At 47.5% G+C, this 21,899-nt stretch overlaps 2 protein-coding genes across 2 annotated transcripts in view; one reads left to right on the top strand and one right to left on the bottom strand.

Moving 5' to 3' along the window:
* PLOD1 (procollagen-lysine,2-oxoglutarate 5-dioxygenase 1) overlaps window positions 1–2,092 on the bottom strand; it is a 44,562-nt gene extending 42,470 nt beyond the window's left edge. The window contains exon 1 of the mRNA XM_036745941.1: window positions 1,763–2,092. Within this exon, the coding sequence (XP_036601836.1) occupies window positions 1,763–1,847 (85 nt within the window). The 5' untranslated portion in view covers window positions 1,848–2,092. The remainder of the gene's footprint in view (window positions 1–1,762) is intronic.
* Window positions 2,093–14,057: 11,965 nt separating this feature from the next.
* On the top strand, window positions 14,058–19,878 carry KIAA2013 (KIAA2013 ortholog). The gene is made up of 3 exons (XM_036746798.1): window positions 14,058–15,176; window positions 16,529–17,382; window positions 19,053–19,878. Exons 1-3 carry the CDS (start codon window positions 14,087–14,089, stop codon window positions 19,068–19,070), a joined length of 1,962 nt encoding a protein of 653 aa, XP_036602693.1. The 5' UTR covers window positions 14,058–14,086; the 3' UTR covers window positions 19,071–19,878.
* The last annotated feature ends 2,021 nt before the right edge of the window (window positions 19,879–21,899 follow it).

Genomic DNA, 21,899 nt, shown 5'->3' with positions numbered 1-21,899 from the left:
CAGCCCTTGGAGAGCAGGCTAAAGATGTGGTGGGCGTCTTTGGGGAGAAACTGAGCTTGAGATGAGTACCTGAAAATGGAAGGAACGTAAAAGCAAGAGATCTGGCATCACTGACTTAGAGATGGAAGGGGCCTGGTGGGTCATCTAGACCAACTGGCTCATTTTCTAGATAGAGAAACTGAAGCCTTGAGTGGCAAAATAATTTCCCCCAAATCACTCAGATGACCCAGCTAGGATTGAAACTCAGGTCCCCCAGCTTTGAATCTAGCCATTGGTGCAGTGAACCACAATAGAAAATTACAGAAAGCCAAGCAGATGGAGAATGTAGGTGAGTTTTAACCTGCTCCTCCCAATTTACAGAGATCTGGGCAACCTGGAAGCAGGAGAGAAAGGAAGGGTGCCAGCCTGGCAGCTCCTATTGGTGCCAATGGGGTGAGTGCAAAGCCTGGAGGTCCCACATTCTCCCCATCTACATTCTGTTCCACCTCCCATCTGTACCTTTGCAGTGGTTTCTCCCTCTCTTTGCTCTGTCCCCTTTCTCCCCTCCCTCTTTCCCTCTCTTCCCCCCTTTCTATCTCCTCTTTCCTCTTCTCTCCCCTTCTCCTCTCTCCCCCTTTTTCTCCTCCCTCCCTCTCTTCCCCCTTTCTGTCTCCTCTCTCTTCCTTTTCTCTCCCCTTCTTTTCTCCCCTCTCCCCCTTTTCTCTCTCCCCCTTTCTCCCCTCCCTCCCTCTCTTCCCCCCTTTTCTATCCCCTCTCTTTCTCTTCTCTCCTCTCCCCTTCTCTTCTCTCTTCTTTTCTCTCTCTGCCTTCCCCCCCTCTCTTTTCCCCCTTTTCTATCCCCTCTCTCTTCCTCTTCTCTTCTCCCCTCCCCCTTCCCCCTCTCTTTTTCTCTCTCCCTTCCTCCTCTTTCTCTCTCTCCTTTCCCTTTGCACACCACTTCAACACCCCGACACACAGAATGTGCTAAATACCTGCCTGTTAATTGATGGGGTGGTTGCTAGTTCTGGCCCAGATTTGAAGAGTAAGAACTCCAACCCCTAGTTTCTTGAAAGCCATTTGGACTGGCTGGAATGTTTCTTTTTCCTTTCTCAACCCCCAACTTGGTGGCCGTAATCTCAAGCAGATACCAAGGATGGTTCAAAGAGATAGAGGGAGGACCGCCTGCTGGGACCTGCTGGAGCTTGCGGCCACGGAGCTGGCCTCTGGCTGTACGTTTTTGGGCACTTTGTAAAGTGTCTCAAAGCTAGGACAGAGGTAGCTCCGCCTCTCCCAGGAGGTGGAGTGGAAATGGGTTACCGGAGGCTCGGGATTCACACAGGAGAATTCTGGGGCTGCAAGGGGCCTCCCGGAGGCTGCCTAGACTCCCAACTCCTCATTTGAGAAATGAGGCGACCTGGGCCCAGAGAGGGGAAGTGACTGCCTGGCCCAAGTTCACCCAGCGACTGAGCATGTGAGCAGGGCCGAGAATGGGAAGAGCAGGGTCGTTTCCACATGCTGTCACAGGGCTGGGCACCACCGGGCAACCCTTGCCATGCCGGGGCCTGTTGCCTAACGGGCGTAGGGGCCAGAGTCCACAGCTCCATTCCCTAAGGCCACTAGGGTAGCCGGTATTTCCCCCTCTCCCTCGCCCCGGTTCTCCGCTCCCCACCTCCAAATCCCCCCAGTGCCCCAGCGCGGTCCTCAGGCTGGGAAGGCTGGGGCTGCCCGGGCCCCACTGTCCCTCGATCACACGCACACGACATACACCCCCAGCCCTCCTTACCCTCTGGCTTCAGATCGCTCTTGGCTTCGGCCAGGATGAGCCAGCAGAGCGGGGCCAGCAGCGGCCCCAGCAGCAGGGGCCGCATCCTGGCGGTCGGAGGGCTCCCAGCTCAGGTAGACAGGCGGCCGGGATGGCTGCTTGGGGGCTCGCTCACCAGGGAGCCCGAACCGCTGGCTGTCGGGGACAAAGCTAGGAGGGATAGCTGCAGGGAATACTGGAAACTTCGGGAGCCTCGGCCTGCCACGCAAGGAACCAGCCCGCTCCGCCCCGCCCCGCCCCGCCCCGAAAGAGCCTGGGGAAGGGCTGGGGGCGTGGAGAGGGAACTGGGGTACTGCAGGAGGGGCCCGGATGGCCAAAGAGCCTCAATCGCCCCCTCCGCTTCCCCTTTCCTACTCAGCTGACAACATTAGCACTTTGGCAGGTCCGCTGATTGAGAGCTGGAAGGTACCTGAGTGGTCATTCTGGCCAAACCCTTCCATTTTACAGATGAGGAAACTGAGGCTCCAGAGGAGGTGAAATGATTTGCCCAAGGTCATACTGCTACTAAGAGTCAAACTCTCGTCCTCTGACTCTAAATCGTGTTCTTTTTCCTTGAAATCAGCTGTGGGCAGTTCTCCCACAATAAGGCATTTCCCTAATTTTGAGTATTCTAATTTCCCTAATTTTGAGTACTCTAGAGATCTGACCCCATCCCTGACCCTTGTCTCTGCTACAGGAATAAAATCAACACCGTCCTTCTGGAAAAGGAAGGGCCAATTCATTGTCCTAAGGGTGACACTTGTTATTCCTTGAACCTCTCTAGCCAAAACATCTCTCCCTGGCCTCCCCAGCATTTGTGTTAGCCAAGTGCCAGGCTCATAGTAAGCAACTTAATTAATGGTTTTTCATTCCTTCTGCACAGAATAGTCACTTGTGTTTCGTCTTCATTCTCAAAGAGGACCATGACATCAGTATGGAATTGTCATGACTTGCAAATGAATTGGATTTAAGTGAGGGAGGGCTGTGCAAAATCACCAGCCTCACTCTGTCCTCCAAGGCCATCTGGGTACAGTGGCCAGATATAGATCAGGATGGCTGCAGATGGCCCTGATGCAGTGAGAGGGCTTAGCCCTCTTGAGCTAAGAGCTTTCTCAGGTCTCAGTTTGTCTGAGGCAACACCCATTCAGTGATTAAAATTAGGTAAAAAATGAGGCAAAGAGTGGCCTCTTTTACCTAGTCAAAAAATAAATAAAATCAATCTGGGAGGGAAAGATCCTCAAAGTTTCTGGCCAAAACAGAAACGTTTGCTATTTACACTCACTTTGAACCAACAGGGTCCAAGCAACAACCAAGTGATGCTTGGGCCTGGACCCATTGGGCTGGACCAATCAATTAGAGCCAGAGTGCTTTGGGTTTAAGGCATGGTCCGTAAAAAAGAAATCTAGCCCATAATCCCCAAGATATCTTGCTAGGTTTCAGCGATCAAAGTTTGTATTCCTTTGGACAGAGCACCCGCAGTTAAGGGTATGATTCCCTGTGTGGACAGAGGGATAGGAAGGAGAGAAGAGAAGGAAGGAAGGGAGGGAGGGAGGAAGAAAGGAAGGCAAGAAGGAAAGAAGGAACCTTGTTGCCTAACTGGGATTGACCAACATCTCCCTCCATCTCCAGGAAATCTTTCCTATCTTTCTCAGTGTCTTAAAGTTCATTCAACTTAACAAACATTCATGAAGCCCATCTTCTATCAAGGTGAGAGGCAGTAAAGGCATAGTCAATACAGGGCTGGTCCTTTTCACAGAGGGAATTCCCTGTACCAGGGAAACCAGAGGCTCTGATTTCACTGCATTCAAAGCATTGTGCTAGGGGCTTGGGATTGTTGTTGTTAAGTCCTGCCTGACTCTTCAAGACCCCATTTGGGGTGTGCCTTGGAATGGTTTGCCATTTCCTTTTCCAGCTCATTTTACAGATGAAGAAACAGGTAAACAGGGTTAAGTGACTCGCCCAAGGTCATACAGCTAGTAAGTGTCTGAGGTCATATTTGAATTCAGGAAGATGAGTCTTTCTGATTCCAGACCCAGCACTCTATGCACTGCAGCTGCCCCTAGGGATTCAAAGACAAAAAAAGTCCAGGTCCTCCCTCAAGAGATTTACAATCTTTTAAGGATGGGGTTGAAATTAATCAAACAAGCACCAAGCACTATGTGCCTACTATATACCAGACAGTGGGCTAGGTGCTAGAGATACAAAGAAAAAAATATTGAAACAGTGCCTGCCCTCTAGGGGCTTACATTCTAATGAGGGAGACAACATGCACACACATAAAATATCTACAGAATACATACAAAACAGATATAAAGTAACTGGGGGTTGGTGGGGGAGGTACAAGCAGGTATCCAGATCAGTATAATAACGTTCTTTCCCTCCTACCTCTAAGTACCGTTTAATCCTCAGCACAGCCCCAAGATGGAGTGATTATAAAGTGAGGCTCAGAGAAATGACTTGTACAAGACCACAACATGAAGTAGGACTCGAATCCAGATCTCCTGATTCCCAGACCACTGTTCTTTCCACTACACCAAGACCTTATGGCATAGTCTCATTTGATTCTTTTGGAATCACAGAATCTCCAAGTTGGAAGCAACCTCAGCAGCTACAGCCCAACTAGTTCCTGACCCCAAATCCCTGCCGTGACAGAATAGGTTCACCAAGCCAGTATGTGTCAGAGGTAAAGCTTGAACCCAAGTTAACTCTCTTTACAAACTCCTGAGTTATTAGCATTATTCCTAATTATACTTGAGGAAGAGGTCTGGGCCAGGACATTCTGAATACAGCTCACACAGCAGGAAGGAGCCAGAACAGGATGCCAGATTTAGTAGGGAGGAAATGCAGGGGGCAGGATATATCAAATTTTAGAAACTCCAGGGAAGATAGTACAAAATCTTCTCAGGAAAGTGGCCCTATGGGGATAGTAGCCACTGAGGCACTGACCAGCAAAGAATTGATTCATCCTGGGAATCTAGCTGGTGTTTTTGTTTGGTTTCGTTTTTTGGTCCGGTCCAGTTGGTTTGTCTCCAGGACAATTTCAGGGACCTCGGCGCTTCTCCTCACTACAGCTCTCCCTCCCATCTCCCCCCTTCCCTCCCCCCCCCCCCCCCCCCCCGGCCAGGCTTTCCTGTTCCTGCCTTCTCCAAAGCCCTGAAGCCTGGACCTCACCCAAACTTCATTCAGACTCAAGGTCTGCCTTTTTAAGAAGCGGCTGCTGCCAACCCAGATGTTACTACCAGTACGTGCAACACGTGCTCCTTCTGTGCTCAAGCTTGCCAGCAATTTAAAGGCACAGGCACTGGCTTTCTTGGGATTTCAAAAGGGGGTTGAGGCTGGCTTGATGGACAGAACTCATCCTGAAGTGTGCTAAACCTGCATTCCTCCTTTCCTTATATTGACTCTTTTTACTGGCAACCTGGGGAAGGGCAAATTCCAAGATGGAATCTGTCAAACATTGTCCAAAGTCAGTCAGCCAGGATTTGTTAAGTGCTTACTATGTGCCTGGATGAATTTGAGCAGAATCATAAGAGGCTGAGGTGATGGGGCAGAGAATTCCAGGCATAAGGGACACAGTCAGACTCATAATAGTGAGAGATCCTATCTAAAAGTCGGATGGAGTTCTTCAGTGCTACAAACAAAACCAGATGACACAGGGAAGTTGCCACTGAATGGAAAGATGGAGAGAGAGAGAGAGAGAGAGAGAGAGAGAGAGAGAGAGAGAGAGAGAATGAGTTGGTTTATTGAGCATCCAGAGGCAAGGGGTTTACATGACTTTTTCTAGGAGATTAACTCTGAAAGGGAGGAGAGTTATGGGATGGTAGCTATAATGGATACAGCTGGCTCAAGTGAAGGTTTTTAAAGTGTAGTGGGACGACTAAGGTCTGTATCCCAAAGAAATCAGAAAAAGGGAAAAGGATCCACATGTGCAAAAATATTTATAGCAGCTCTTTTTGTGGTGGCAAAGAATTGGAAATTGAGGGGATGCCCATCAACTGGGGAATGGCTGAACAAGTTGTGGTAGGTGATTGCGATAGAATACTATTGTGCTACAAGTAAAGATGAGCAGGCAGATTTCAGAAAAACCTGGAAAGACTTACATGAACTGATGCTGAATGAAGTGAGCAGAACCAGGAGAACATTGTACACAATAACAGCAACATTGTGCAATGACCAACTTTGATAGACTTAGCTTTTCTTAGCAATACAGTGATTCAAGACAATTCCAAAGGACTCATGATGGAAAAGTGCTATCTACATCCAGAGAAAGATGGTGTTTGAATGCAGATCAAAGCATACTATTTTCACTTTCTTTTTTTGTTTTTTTTCCTTTTCATCTATTTCTTCTTTCACATGACTAATATTGAATTATGTTTTACACAACTGCACATATATAACCTATATCAAATTGCTTACTATCTTTTTTTTAAGAGTCCAAAAATAGCTTGTAGCACTTGGATACATTTTCTTTCTTGTTTTGTTTTTTTTAATTACATTTTTTATTTTTAGTTTATGAACGCTTAGTTTTATATATTCTTGAGTTTCAAATTTTCTTCCCTTCCCTCCCCTCCTCCCTGCCCCCCAAGACAACATGCAGTCCAATACAGATTCTACATAAACCTTCGCATTAAGCTTATTTACACAATAGTCAAGTTGCAAAGAAGAATTATGACCAATGGAATGAATCATGAGAGAGAAGAAACAAAACCAAAAAAAAAAAGAGAGAGAGAGAGAGAACAGATAGTTTGCATCAATCTGCATTCAGACTGCACAGTTCTTTCTATGGATGTAGTCCTTTGGAGCTGTCTTTGAGCCCTGCATTGCTGAGGAGAGCCAAGTCTATCAAAGTTAGTCATCACAGAATCAATGTCTGTGGTTGTGTATAAAGTTCCCCTGGTTCTGCTCCTCTCACTCAGCATCAGATCACGTAGGTCTTTCAGGGTTATTATGAAGTCTGAATCTTCCCCATTTCTCATAGCACAATAGTATTCCATTACATTCATATACCACAACTTGTTCAGCCATTCCCCAATTGATGGGCATCCCCTTGATTTCCAGTTCTTTGCCACCACAAAAAGAACAACTATAAATATTTTTGTACATACAGGTCCCTTTCCCACTTGTGTGATCTCTTTGGGATATAGCCCTAGGAGTGGTATTGCTGGGTCAAACGGTATGCCCATTTTTATAGCCCTTTGGGCGTAGCTCCAAATTGCTCTTCAAAATGGCTGGATCTGTTCACAACTCTACCAACAATGTAGTAATGTTCCAATTTTGCCACATCCTCTCCAGCAATTATCATTTTCCCGTTTGTTTTCTTTTTTCTTTAATTTATTTAATATATTTAGTTTTCAGCATTGATTTTCACAAGAGTTTGAATTACGAATTTTCTCCCCATTTCTACCCTCCTGCCCACTACACGATGGCGTATATTCTGGTTGCCCCGTTCTCCAGTCAGCCCTCCCTTCTGTCACCACACTCCCCTCCCATCCCCTTTTCCCTTCCTTTCTTGTAGGGCGAGATAAATTTCTATGCCCCATTGCCTGTGTATCTTGTTTCCTAGTTACATACAAAAACTTTTTTTTTGTTGTTTTTGAACATCTGTTTTTAAAACTTTGAGTTCCAAATTCTCTCCCCTCTTCCCTCTCCACCCACCCTCCCTAAGAAGGCAAGCAATTCAACATAGGCCACATGTGTATAATTATGTAAAACCCTTCCACAATACTCATGTTGTGAAAGATTAACTATATTTTGCTCCTTCCTAACCTATTTCCCTTTATTGAAATTTCTCCCTTGACCCTGTCCCTTTTCAAAAGGGTTTGTTTTTGATTACCTCCTCCCCTTATCTGCCCTCCCTTCTATCATCCCTCCTTTTTTATCTTCTTCCTCCTTCTTTCCTGTGGGGTAAGATATCCAATTGAGTGTGTATGGTATTCCTTCCTCAGGTCAAATCCGAAGAGAGCAAGATTTGCTCATTCCCCCTCATGTGCCCCCTCTTCCCTTCCTACAGAACTGCTTTTTCTTGCCACTTTTATGCAAGATAATTTACCCCATTCTATCTCTCCCTTTCTCCCTCTCTCAATATATTCCTCTCTCATCCCTTAATTTGATTTTATTTTTTTAGATATCATCCCTTCATATTTAACTCACCCTGTGCCCTCTGTCTGTATATACACACACACACACACACACACACACACACACACACACACACACACACACGCATATTCTCTTCAGCTACCCTAATACTGAGGTCTCATGAATCATACACATCATCTTTCCAAGTAGGAATGTAAACAAAACAGTTCAACTTTAGTAAGTCCCTTGTGATTTCTCTTTCTTGTTTACCTTTTCATCCTTCTCTTGATTCTTGTGTTTGAAAGTCAAATTTTCTATTTAGCTCTGGTCTTTTCACTGAGAAAGCTTGAAAGTCCTCTATTTTATTGAAAATACATATTTTGCCTTGGAGCATGATACTCAGTTTTGCTGGGTAGGTGATTCTTGGTTTTAATCCTAGCTCTATTGACCCCTGGAATATCGTATTCCAAGCCCTTCGATCTCTTAATGTAGAAGCTGCTAGATCTTGTGTTATTCTGATTGTGTTTTCACAATACTCAAATTGTTTCTTTCTGGCTGCTTGCACTATTTTCTCCTTGATCTGGGAGCTCTGGAATTTGGCAACAATATTCCTAGGAGTTTTCTTTTTGGGATCTTTTTGAGGATGTGATCTGTGGATTCTTTCAATTTCTATTTTGCCCTGTGGCTCTAGAATATCAGGGCAGTTCTCCTTGATAATTTCTTGAAAGATGATATCTAGGCTGTTTTTTTTGATTATGGCTTTTGGGTAGTCCAATAATTTTTAAATTATCTCTCCTGGATCTATTTTCCAGGTCAGTGGTTTTTCCAATGAGATATTTCACATTGTCTTCCAGTTTTTCCTTCCTTTGTTTCTGTTTTATAATATCTTGATTTCTCATAAAGTCACTAGCTTCCACTTGCTCCAATCTAATTTTTAAGGTAGTATTTTCTTCAGTGGTCTTTTGGACCTCCTTTTCCATTCGGGCAATTCTGCCTTTCAAGGAATTCTTCTCCTCATTGGCTTTTTGGAGCTCTTTTGCCATTTGAGTTATTCTATTTTTTAAGGCGTTTTCTTCAGTATTTTTTTCAGTATTTTTTTGGTTCTCCTTTAGCAAGTCATTGACTTGTTTTTCATGGTTTTCTCGCATCATTCTCATTTCTCTTCCCAATTTTTCCTCTACTTCTCTAACTTGCTTTTCCAAATCCTTTTTGAGCTCTTCCATGGCCTGAGACCAGTTGATGTTTTTCTTAGAGGCTTTTGATGTAGGCTCTTTGACTTTGTTGACTTCTTTCTGGCTCTATATTTTGGTCTTCTTTGTCACCAAAGAAAGATTCCAAAGTCTGAGACTGAATCTGAGTGCATTTTTGCTGCCTGGCCGTGTTCCCAGCCAACTTACTTGACCCTTGAGTTTTTTGTCAGGGTATGACTGCTTGTAGAGTAAAGAGTACTTTGTTCCAAGCTTGAGGGGATGCACTATTGTTTTCAGAGCTATTTCTATACAGCCAGCTCTGCCACAGCAGCACTCCTCCTTCCCCAAGAACCACCAACCAGGACCTGACTCAGATCTTAAGCAGGCTGTGCACTCCTGCTCTGATCAGCCACTTAATTCTCCCCACCAAGTGGGCCTGGGGCTGGAAGCAACTGTAGCTGTAGTTCTGTAGCTGCACCACCCCCACTGTCCCTGGGGTGGTGGCCGAACTGTGAACTCCTTCCATTCTGTCCCCCGCAGCTTTTCCCACTAATCTTCTCTGTTGTCTTTGGTGTTTGTGGGTTGAGAAGTCTGGTAGTTGCCACAGCTCACTGATTCAGGGCGCTAGTGCCTGTTCCGCCCAGCTCCTGGTCTGGTTGGTCCTGCCGCCACCCACGCTGGGTTCCACTCCCCTCCGCTCCCAGCTCCTTGTGAGATAGACCATCCAGGCTGTTCTGGGCTGGATCCCTGCTTCCCTCTGCTATTTTGTGGGTTCTGCAGTTCTAGAATTTGTTCAGAGCCACTTTTTATAGGTTTTTGGAGGGATCTGGCAGGGAGCTCATGCAAGTCCCTTCTTTCCAGCCACTATCTTAGCTCTGTGCCCCCCATTTTCCTGTTCTGTCATGTTAGCCAATCTGACAGGAGATATATGGTACCTAAGAGTTGTTTTGATTTGCATTTCTCTAATCAATAGTGCTTTAAAGCATTTTTTCATATGCCTATAGATATCTTTAATTTCTTCCTCTGAAAACTGTCTGTTCATATCCTTTGACCATTTCTCAATTGGGGAATGACTTTTATTCCCATAAATTTGGCTCGGTTCCCTGTATATTTTAGATATAAGGCCTTTATCAGAGACATTGGTTGTAAATATTTTCTCCCAATTTTCTTCTTCTCTCCTAATCTTTGTTGCATTGGCTTTGTTTATACAAAAACTTTTCACTTCAGCATAATCAAAATTATCCATTTAAATTGCTTACTATCTTAAGCAGGGAGGAGGTGAAGGACAGAGGGAGAAAATTTGGAACTCAAATTTTTTTAAACGAATATTAAAAATTGTCTTTACATATAATTGGAAAAAATAAAATACTATTTGAAAAGAAAAAAGATGTAGTAGGAGGGGTATACTGAAGCCCTTCCCAAGGATTTGGGTGTTTGCTCTGGTCCTTTTGGTGGGAAATGTGCTTGGGTGCCTTGCTAAAGGTCCTTCCTGACCAGAAGCTCCTGGTTGAGCCCTTGGTCTCCATGACTAGGGTGCTGTGTTGAAGATGACTGGTACCTAAGTTGTCTTCCTATTTTGAGCACGTTTCTTGGGATTGAGGTAACCTCTCCTTTGGATTTCCAAGGGGGAAGGGGAGAAGGAAGGATTTCCTTTGAGAACATGTGCTAACTTTGGCTAGCCTAAGCCTGGACCTCAAGTCTCTGACAGCCTGATCTGCTTTGTGTTTCTATCCATGAGCCTCAGTCATTGAACAGTGACATCGTAAGAGATGGATGTTTCCAGGCTTAGTGGCCATTTCATGAGTCTGAGTGTTCCCAGGTTGGTTGTAGTTGCCTCATAACTGGTATTACTTGAAACTATACCACTTCCTAGAGGAGATGACCACTCCAAGAGGATGCTGGGGCTAAAAAGACTAAGAGAACCCATCACTTCTGGCTAGCTAGATCTGGATTTTGCTCATACTGTACAGATACAAGGTGTGCTGTTTAGCACAAAGCTATCCTCCAAAGTATTCTAATGGGTTATTATTATTTTCAGTTATTTGTTAATGAACAATTATGAGTCTTGTATTTTAAGTACTTCTTTTCCAATTGAGTAATAGCTGTCCTATACCTATTATATATGTTGTACATCGAGTATCTTTTCTAGAAGGGACTCTTTTTAACACAGACCGAAGACATGAGCCATAGTTAAGCTCTGCTGTAGACATTTTCCTGTGAATTCCTAAATAGGGACATAATGAACCAGAGTTTGAGAAGTATCTCATTTCTTCTCTTTGGGATTAGAGTCCTCTGGGACTGAACCCCAGAGTCCAAAGCAAAAGCCCCTTTGTGGGAGGGGATGTCGTTTGATTTGAAGGTTAACAGAAACATCTGAGCGTATTTGAAGGAGCTGGTAGATTGTTTGAAACCCTATTATCTCCTTCCATTTCTTCTTCCTCTTTAGTTTTCTCATCTTTACCTTCTTCCTTCCTGAAGGAGTTGGATGACGACTCAGGAATAGAGTGGTCATACAGCTAGTAAATGTTTGAGGTAGGATTTGAACTCAGGTCTTCCTGATTCCATGTCTACAGTTCTATGCACTATGCCACCTAGATTAGATGATCACACAGATCCCTTCCAACCGGGGATTCTATGACATTTCTTGCTCTTTGAGGAAAGTACTGAAGAGTGATACATTAGATAGAGACAGAAAGACCAGTTGAGAGATTACTACAATCCTGACAAGAAGGCCTGTCCTAGGGTGACAGCAATTGTGGGGTAGAGTGGGGAGTGTAGTAGAGATGACAGTCCTCTTCGACCACATCCAGAACACTGTGTTCAGTATTGGGAACAACATTCTAGGGAGCCCATTGACAAGCTGGCGATTATTCAAAGAAGGGCCAATCAGTCAACATTTATTAAGTGCCTACTATGTGCCAAGGTCTGGGCTAAGCACAGGAGACACAAAAAGAAGGATGACCACCATAATGAGGGAATTAAAAACCAAGACATATGTAACAACCATGTTGCTTGCAGCTGCTGTGGAGGTGTAAGGCCAATAACACCAGCACACAGGAGGGCTCCTGGCACGGGTTCTTTGATCTGCTTTTTTAAGGAAAGCAACTTCAAGGAGTTTACAATCTCACTTTCATTAAACATTTACTTAGTTCAGAAGAAAAAGTCAGCACCCTGAACTTCAGAGAAAACACAAGCAGAAATTATATAAACAGAGCAAATAACATAGATCAGCAGACAGGGCTTCTGTCTGTCCATAGCAATACATAGTTACCAGAGAGAGAAGCACCAATATTTGGGTTTTCAAGGAGGGCTCCTTAACGACTATCCAGAGTCTCATCTGGCCAAATCCCACAAACATTCTTCCAATGAGTAAGCCCCAAAGCAAAATGCTAACCTCTGAGTATATATAAATTTCTTCAGGGTCAGCCTACAGAGGGTGTCACAACCATGTGACTTAGACTTTCTTGTGACTTAAGCAGATCATCAAAGACTCTATTCAAACAAAGGCAAGACTCAATCAAAGGCACTTAATTGTCTTAAGTGCTGAGAAGCACTCTAAAAGAAAAAACAGCAAAAAGTCCCACTTGGCTTGCCATTACAACATACTAGAAAAAAAATTGAAAGAATTAGGGCTGTCTAGCCTGCAGAAGAGAAGACTGATCAGGAACAGGAACTAGCTAGCAGACTTCAAAGTCTTGTAAGGGCTGTCAGACCGGAGAGGAATTAGCCAAGATCTGCATGGGCTCAGAGGGCAGATCTTAGAACAATGGGGGTTGCAGGTGGGGGAAGGCGGAAAACATTCCTAACAATATCCAGAGGTGGATTGGTCTGTCTTGTAAGGTAGGGAGCTTTCTAACACTGGAGGTTTTCTAACAGGGGCTGGATTTGTAAGAGGAGTTCTCTTCAGAAAGGGGCTGGAGTGCTTGGTCTTCTCTGTTTCTTCCTACTGTCAAACTGCAAAATGAATTACTCTTCCATGTCTCATGACTCTTTCTCTTCTACTCACTTATCAAAAGCCTCATTTTCCTTAGCCCTCCCCTCCTTGGTCTCCAGTCCTCCCCCCCCCCATCCCTCTCCTCCCTGGTTCTTCCTCTTTTTTTCCTTGCCCGCTACTTTTACCTATCTCCTCCATCCTACCTAAAGCTTCCCTTCCCTCCTTTCTGATCTCTTTTCTCTCAACCCTAAGGCCCTTTCTGCCCCCTCCTCTCTGGCTGCACCCTCTTCAGCCCCTCCCTTTCTCCCCTCCGGCCCCGCCTCCCTCCTCTTTGTCCCTTCCCTTTTTCCTCTCTGCCCCTCCATTCCTCCTCTAAGGCTCCTTCTCCTCCTTTATGGCCCCGCCTTCCTTCCTCTCTGGCCCCTCCTCCCTCCCCTCTAGCCCCGCCTCCTCTCTGCCCCTTCTTCCTGTCTCTCTGGCCCCTCCCTTTCTCCTCTCTGCCCCTCCTTCCCTTCTCCGGCTCCTCTGCCTCCTTTCTAGCTCCTCCCTCTTAGCACCCCTTACTCTGGTCCCTCCCTTTCTTTTTTCTGGCTCCTCCCTCCATCTTCTGACTACCGCCCCTCTCTTGTTTGGCTCCTCTGCTCCTCTCGGGCATCTCCTCTTTCTTTTCTCTGGCTCCTCCCCTTCCTCCCGCTTTCCCGATCCATCTACTTTCCCTGACCCCTCCCACCTTTGCCCTCAAGCTTTCCCAACCCGTCGCAAAACCCTTGGCTTCAGGACGCCTTCCGGCGGCGCTTTTCGGCCGGAGGCGGGCCTGGTCGGACCGAAGCCTTCGCGGGCCAGCTGGCGGCGCCGGCGCCTGCGCATTAGAGTCAAGCGGAAGCTGAAGGCATCGACGGCGTCTGCGCAGAGCGTCGGGCGGAAGCTGAAGGGGATGGCTGCGGCTGCGCCGAGCGGTAGGCGGAAGCTGAAGGCGTCGGCGGCGTCTGCGCAGAGCAGTAGGCGGAAGCTGAAGGCGTCGGCGGCGTCTGCGCAGAGAGGCGGGCGGAAGCTGCGGACTGCGGCGGCTGTGGCTGTGGCCGGGAGCGGCCCGGCGGCGGCCCGATGTGGCTGCAGCAGCGGCTCAAGGGGCTGCCGGGGCTGCTGTCCAGTAGCTGGGCCCGCCGCGTGCTAGGGCTGCTAGGTTTCGTGCTGCTGCTGTTGTGGTACGTGGGCGGGCGGGCGAGGCGGACGGGGGCCGGGCCAGGCCTGCACCTGCTGCCCTGGAGCTCGGGCCCCGGCGAGCCCCGCGCCGCAGAGCCGCAGGCCTGCGTGGAGGCGGCCACCCGCGCGTGGCGGGTGCTGCAGGAGCGCGGCGAGGCGGTGCCGCTGGGCACCCGGGTCCCCGACGGCGCTGCGGACCCGGAGTCCGCCCCAGCCGCGCCGCCCGCCCTGGTGGGCAACGGCTTCTTGGCCCTGGACGTGAGCCACAACCGGCTGTGGGTGATGCCCGGTGAGCGGCAGCCGCCCGTGGCCCCGGAGCTGGCGCCCTTCGTGCAGCTGCGGCCTCTGAGCGCGCAGGCCGAGGCGGGCGCCGCCGCGCTGCTGCTGCGCCAGGGCCTGGTGCGGCGCGTGCGCTGCCTGCAGCCGCCCGAGCCGCCGCCCGGGGCTGGAGGGGCGGCGGGGGCCGCGGGGCAGGCGGCGTCCGCGGGGGCCGGGGCGCAGTGCGTGCTGCTGCAGGAGGACTTCCTGGCGCACCGCGCGCGGCCCCACCTCTACGTGCAGCGCATCCACATCCACAACCCCACGGAACGCGTGGCAGCGCTCTGGACCGTGGGTCCCACTCCCCGGCCGCCCCTCAAGGCCTTCAGCAGCACCCTGGAGAAGGCCGGCGACCACCAGTTCCTGCTGCACTCGGGTCACTCGCCCCCGCTGCCCAACGGCAAGGTCAACCTGGTGGTGGTGGCCGCCAAGAAGCTGGTGGATCTGCTCCAGGTGGCCCCCAAGTCGCTGCTGGACGAGGCCGTGCTGTGGGTGGTCTACATATCGGAGCCCGTAGACCTTCGGGCCCTGAAGGCCAAGGGAGCCAAGGAGATGAAGGAACTGAAGGCCCTGCAGGACCTGGCCCGGAAGGAGATCTTGGAGCTAATGGAGATACCCGTTGCCGAGCTCCTCCTGGACCACCAGCAGCTCTGGGCCCAGCTCTTCGCCTCAGGTAATTGCGTGGGGGTGGGGGAGGGTGGCCTCTTGTGAATCCCCCGAAGTGGAGTGAGGAATGGGCGGGGTCTGCCAGGTGAGTAAAGCATCAGGGTGAAGGGAGCGAGCAAGTCAGGAGCCAGGTCTTTGTAATTATTTGTAATTATTGGTGCGGTCTCTTCTTCAGCGCTTTTGACCCTGGCCCTGAGTATAGAAGTCTCCAAGTTATATCTAGATTAAGTGTCAGGATTTTGCCCTCACTAGTGCAAGGACTATGACCGTTACTCTCTGATAGCCTGGATCACTGCCACCACATGGGAACAGATTTCTCCATTTCACTGTCCCAAAAAATGATTGCAAATCATAGACAAAGAGTGGATTTTTACTTCATTCTATACACCTCTGTAAATTGCTTTATTTGGATGCTTTAAGATAAGACTTGGTACTCCCTAACATTGAAGGGAACAGAGTTACGGTGGTGTAGGGGACCAGTCATTTGAGATTTTTTGTGAAATGGGATATTTGGAATGAATTTCAGTCTTTTGGGGGGTGGGGTGCGTAATCGGGATAGCAAGGAGTGTGGATCTGCTCTGAAGCAGTTTTTAAAAGGCTTCTTCTGGCTTTGGAGGAGACATAGAAGGGTTGCTTCTATTACTGGGTGGATTAGGCTAAATGTCTGATGCTCTTGAGAGAAAATCTGGGGCTTTTAATAGATTGAAAGTTCAGTAGGAGTCAGGACTATGGTGTGGTGGCCCAGAAAGCTAACATGATTTTAGGCTGCATTAAGAGAACCAGTGTTTAGAATATGGGAAGTAATACGTCTACTCTGTTCAGGTCAGGCCTTATCTGGAGTATTTTGTTTGGCTCTAGACTCTGCGTTTTAGGAAGAACATTGAAAAGATGTGGAGGGCATCCAGGGTGAATGTCATACAAGGATCAGTTAAAGGAACGGTGAATGCTTTGTGGGGAGAAGAGATGATTTAGCAAAATCCTAACTATTTTCAGGTATTTGAAGAACTCTCACGTGGGAGAGGGATTTCTCTGCTTGGGCCTAGAGGACAGATTCAGGAGCAATGGATAGAAGCAGCAGACTTAGGTTCAATGTAAAGGAAAACTTCCTAACAGTGACAGCTCTTCAGAATTGGAAGTGACTGAATGTAGCAAGTTCCCCATCACTGGGAGGCAGTGCCATAAAGGTTGAATGACCACTTGACAGCATGGATGTAATAGAGAAGATTCTTGTCTATTGATCCAGTTAGGTGGCCATTGAGGTTTCTTTCAACTTTTAAGATTTGGTGATTGTGTCATTCCTATCCCCAAGTGGACACCTGCTTGTCCCTCCATTCATAGCTCATCATTTTATTGTTACAGGGGTTGAAATGAAGAAGATCAATGATGCTCACACACCATCTAGCCTGACCGTCAACTTGACGCTGTACTACATGCTATCCTGCTCACCAGCCCCTCTGCTGAGTCCTACCCTGAGCCGCTGGGAACGAGACCAGATGGAGGCAACTCTGAATTATGAAGACCACTGTTTCAGCGGTCACGCAACCATGCATGCAGAGAACCTTTGGCCAGGAAGGTTGTCCAACGTTCTCCAGATCCTGCAGCTCTCTGATGTGTGGAAATTAACACTCCAGAAAAGAGGGTGCAAGGGACTGGTGAAGGTGGGGGCCCCTGGGATTATGCAAGGAATGGTGCTCAGCTTTGGGGGTCTGCAGTTCACGGAAAACCATCTTCAGTTCCAGGCAGATCCTGATGTGCTCCACAACAGCTACATCTTACATGGGATCCACTACAAGACTGATCATATCAACTTGGCTGTCCTTCTGGATGGCGAGGGGAAACCTTTCTTGCATGTGTCCGTCAAGCCCCACAGCCCACCTGTCAAGATCTATGCCTGTGAGGCTGGGTGCCTGAACGAGCCTGTGGAACTGACCTCAGAGCCCCAAGGTCACACTTTCCCTGTCATGGTGACCCAGCCCATCACCCCCCTCCTCTACATCTCCACAGATCTATTGCACTTGCAAGACCTGAGGCACACTCTGCACCTGAAAGCAATTCTGGCCCACGAGGAGCACATGGCCAAACAGTACCCCGGCCTGCCCTTCCTCTTCTGGTTCAGTGTGGCCTCCCTCATCACATTGTTCCACCTCTTTCTGTTCAAACTCATCTACAATGAATACTGTGGGCCTGGAGCCAAGTCGCTCTTCAGGAGTAAGGTATAAAGCTATTACCTCTAGCTATTATCTTGGCTTTGGGCAACCCAAGTCCCCTGGCTCATGTTCTGTGCCCAGGATGGTCCCAGCTCTGAGGGTGGGGCATATCCTGAAGAGTGATGGTACTTTATTTCTTCAAGCTGTCTTTCAGTCCTTGTGCTTCCTATACAGGGAATGCTAAAGGAAATGGCAGTGATTGCTTCCTCACTTGCTGCAGACCAAAAAGGGCTCTAAACAGCTAGTGGGAAGGGCAAAGATATGGCTGTCCAGCTTCTAGGTGCCGGTTAATTAGGATAGCAGTGAACGTTGGAGTCTTCTGGCTTCCCAGCAGCTGGATGTCACCTTCTCTTGGTTTTTATTTGATGGCAGCATCAATATCCAGCCTAAACACCCAGCCCCCAGATCGGTGATGCCCATGGTCAAAATGAGGGTGACACTTCCTTTGTTGCCTATCAGGGTTAGTCCTTGACCACCTGTGAGCATCAGGTCCTGTCATAGTGTGGACTGTCCAGTGCATTAAGCTCCATTGTTCCCTGACGGCTGTCCCATAAAATGGTCCCCTTCTCCTGGGTGTGTTGGGGTGTTACCCTGTAGCTTCAGGGCCTCTAAGAAACAGATTTTACCTTGGGCTACTAAAGGGCTGAGATGGGCCTAAGAGATTAGCGTATTGAGGAGTATAGTGTATAGAGGATTGAATGTTGGGCCTGAGGTACAAAGTGCTTCCTCTGTTCTGCCCTCATGCAACCTTGGTGGCAGAGAAGAAGAGTGTCTGACCCCTCTTGTTGGAAAGGAAGAATACACTACAGAACTAGCTATTCTTTTGGATGAAGCTGCAATACAAATTTTTCCATATTTACTTGTTCCTCCAGTAATAAAGGGGAAGCCTTAGGGGACCTAGAAAAGCCTCAGCTGGTCTTGATTAACAGTGCTAGAAAAAGGGAAAGTGTCATTGTAGCCTCTAAAAAGCCACTTGCTTGATGGCCAACCCCAGTATGAGGGCGGAGAAAGAAATAGCTCCTTTACTAAAATGGAAGAGGTGGTGCCAGCTACTTGGAAACTAGTCTCTGTGTCTCATGGTAGGAGACCAGATTGAAGAGAAATGTGCAGATGGCCTCCTCCGGTTGTCAAGGCAGGTGCCCTGTGTGCATTGCATGGGGTCAGCCCTCCCTAAACCAGCCTGGGCTGCTCTCCCTGCTGGTTGGGGAGCCTTCTTGGCCTTTGCCTCCACTCCTAGGGGCACATCTACATCCAGGGGCACGTGCTCAAGCTTAAGCTCTCACCATTGATTTTTTTCCCCACCTCTGAATTCTTCCTAAGGAATAGCCAAGCCAGGCTCAGCTCCTGCTGAATGTCCCTGCCTTAAGTCACTGGGTTGAGTTACTGATTTTTTTTAACCTCTGTTTGCCCAACCTTTCAGGTGACTATTTTCCAACCCACCAAAATACCCTGTTGATCTGCATTCCTCAGTTCACAGCTGGTGGCTGGGAATGCTCCATTTTGTCATTCCTCTGGCACTGCTGCCTTAGGCTGGTAGCTATTTGCAGGGTTGAATCTGAGCCAGGGTTGGGTGCTGCTCAGAGTTCTGATGAGTAGCCTGCCTTTCTTAAATAGTTCTGTAGCTGTGAGCAAGAATTGGCGGCGAACAGTAACACCTTGTTTTATTAATTGAACAGGAAGATCCCAGTGTCTGAGTGAATTAACAGTACCGCTTTCAGCCTCCATTTGCACAAGACACCCAGCACTCGAAAAGTCCTGCTGCTGCGAACAAGGGACCTTTTGAAAGCAACAACCCTATTGTGCCTTGTTGGGGAAAACCAGTGACTCGGAAGTGTTTGTGGCTGTTCAGGAGTTTTACATTGGAATGAATGAGTGTCACTTTGGGAATGAGGGAGGGAGAGAGGCCGTGTTGATCTTTTGTAAACTTCCACCTTAATAAAGTGAACCTATTTGGAAATTACTTGAAATTGACCTTACTCCTTTAGCTTTCCCCCTTTCTGTCTTCCAGGAAGGGACCTCCTTCCTGTCCTTCTCGTCCCCCACCCCATTCTCCTTTTTGGAAATCTCAACTAGAAAAACTCCTCTTTCTTAATTTAATTTCTTCCTTGAATGAATTTTTAATTTATTTTTGCTTGGGGAATTTTGGATGGTTTCAGCCTCCACTTTAGATAGCAGATCACTGAAATGATTTTGGAGCTGTTTGGCCATTGGGGAGCTCGGCTGTGTGTTGCTGGAGTGGTTCATTAGGGGCTCAGTCAGAGGGACCCCCCACGAGGGCAGAAGGATGCACACACACAGCCTAATCAGAAGATGTAGCATTATTGGGTTAGGTTTGGAAGTGCTAACTGTTTCTTAGCCTACAGAGATTTGTGTGTTTTTATATTTTCTGGCTGTTTGGGGATGGGCTTGGGTGGGGGGAGCAATGGGCTTTCTAGTGACCGATGATTGTTGAGTTTTCAAATACCAAAGCTTTTTTGTTTTGTTTTTAAATAAATACCTTTCAAATATGTACGGTGTCATGTATTTGTGTGGACAGCCCCTGTCTTCTGAAGTACAGTCTATGAAAGACATCTTCCAACAAGTGGTTAGGCTAGTCTCAGTTCCTTTCTAAGTGGGCCAGGCACCTTCCTAATCGTAGTTAGGTCACTTGATTGAGGTGGGTCAGCCCTGCTGAGCTCTTTGATTTTTTTGTGTTTGCTGGTTAGCCTCGCTGAATGGGGCTCTGGGTGCAGGTCATTGGAGCTGGCAGAAACAAACAAGTTCTGTGGCTTCTGGGTGGAGCTGAATTCTCTCTTCCCAGGGAGATTTTACTGGTGTCAGAATGGGGGTAAGGAGATAGCACCCATTGTCCTTTTCAAGTGACCATCATTCTGATAATAAAAGCACACATTTGATACATGTTTGCAAAGCACTTTACCTACATCATCTCACTCAGTCCACACAATCGACCTATAAGATGCGTGGTGTCATTCCCATTTTACTGTGGAGGAATCAGGCCCAGGGGTTCATGATTTGTCCAGGGTCACAACTAGCAAGTCTCTGAAGAAGGATTTGAACCCAGCCTGCCCTTGCAGTAACCTGTCCACTGTGTCACACAGGCTGTCTCTGCATGTGTGTTAGAGAGCACAGGGGTCTTTTCAGTGACCCCAAATTCAGAGGTCCTCAGAGATGGGATTTGAGTCACTTCCCTCACACCTGAAGTGCCCTGGGAAATGATCACTCTTCTCTGTTTCTTCTCCATTCCCAGATAGGCTTCTAATTTAAGGTGACTTAACAGGTTTCATTTGGAGGAGACTGAGGGTCTGGACTGTAAGAAATTTGGAGATTGCTTAGAAATTGATTTAGAGCCAGCATGTCTTGAAGTCACAGTGCCTGGCTCCTAGTAAGAGTTTAACAAAGTCTTGTCCAATGATGCTTATTTCCTGTGTGATCTCACATGGCTCATTTACCCTCCCTGTGCCTCAGTTTCCCTGTCTGTAAATGAGGAATAGGACTAGATGGCCTCTGAGGTCCCTTCTAGTTCTAGATCTTTGATAATACGGTTGTAACACCTGCATTTAATAGGAGAAAACAGATGTAGGCTGGTTAAGTGATTTGTACACGCAAGCAGCTGAAGTAGGGTTCAAATCCAGACCTCTAGTTTGGTCATTTGTTGTGCCTTCTGTTGCTCCAACTAGTTTGGAAAATTTTCAAGGATAGGAACCCTTTCTACATCCTCCCAGGTCTTGGGCACAGGAGTTCCCACTGGATATATGCTGAATGAATAAAATTACAGTAAACTTGAATATTTCCAAGTTTCCATAGGGTCAGATATCTGAGCTGTAGAGGACCTTTGATATTTGGATCTAATCCAGTTTGCTGGTTTGGCAGATGAGGAACAGAGGCTCAGAGGGATAAAGTAGCCTGCCCGTCGTCACACAAGTAGTGGGAAACAGGACAAGGGTTTGAGCCTAGGACCTCTGACTACATCCAGTGGTTTCCCCACTGTTTCACACTGCCTCCCTAAGTCACTATACTATAACCCTGTGGGATCTTCCTCAGAAGGAGGAAAAATGGGGTATCAAAACCGCTTGCTCTTTTTATGGCCTTAGACAAGTTGGTTTACTTCTCCAGGCCTCAATATCCTCATCTGCAAATCCTTCTCAGTTTTAAATGGATGGCAGTGTAAGTCATGTACCCTTTCTGGTCCCCAGCTTCCATTCTCATTATTTTTGTCCTAATTCAAATTATCATCACCTCTCACTTGGACTGGGGCAGGAGCCTCCCAACTGCTTTTAGTCTCTTCTCTCAAACTCATGCTTCTGCACATCTGTCAGAGTAATCTTCCAAAAGCACAGCTCTGATCACATTACTTTCCTTCTGGAAAAACCGTCAGTAGATCTAGTTGCTTAGTGAAGAAAATGCAAATTTGCCCCAGTATTTAAGACTCCATAATTCAGTCCAACTTTTCCATTCCAGTCTTACACCCCCTTCATATTAGGTTCTAGTCAAACCTGTGGACTTGCCATTCCCCCTTTTTTGCT

The sequence above is a fragment of the Trichosurus vulpecula genome, chromosome 2 (assembly GCF_011100635.1).
Source record: "Trichosurus vulpecula isolate mTriVul1 chromosome 2, mTriVul1.pri, whole genome shotgun sequence".
In the NCBI taxonomy this organism is placed as follows: domain Eukaryota; kingdom Metazoa; phylum Chordata; class Mammalia; order Diprotodontia; family Phalangeridae; genus Trichosurus; species Trichosurus vulpecula.
The sequence above is the reverse complement of the archived record's forward strand: the minus strand, read 5'-3'. Positions and strand labels throughout refer to the sequence as shown.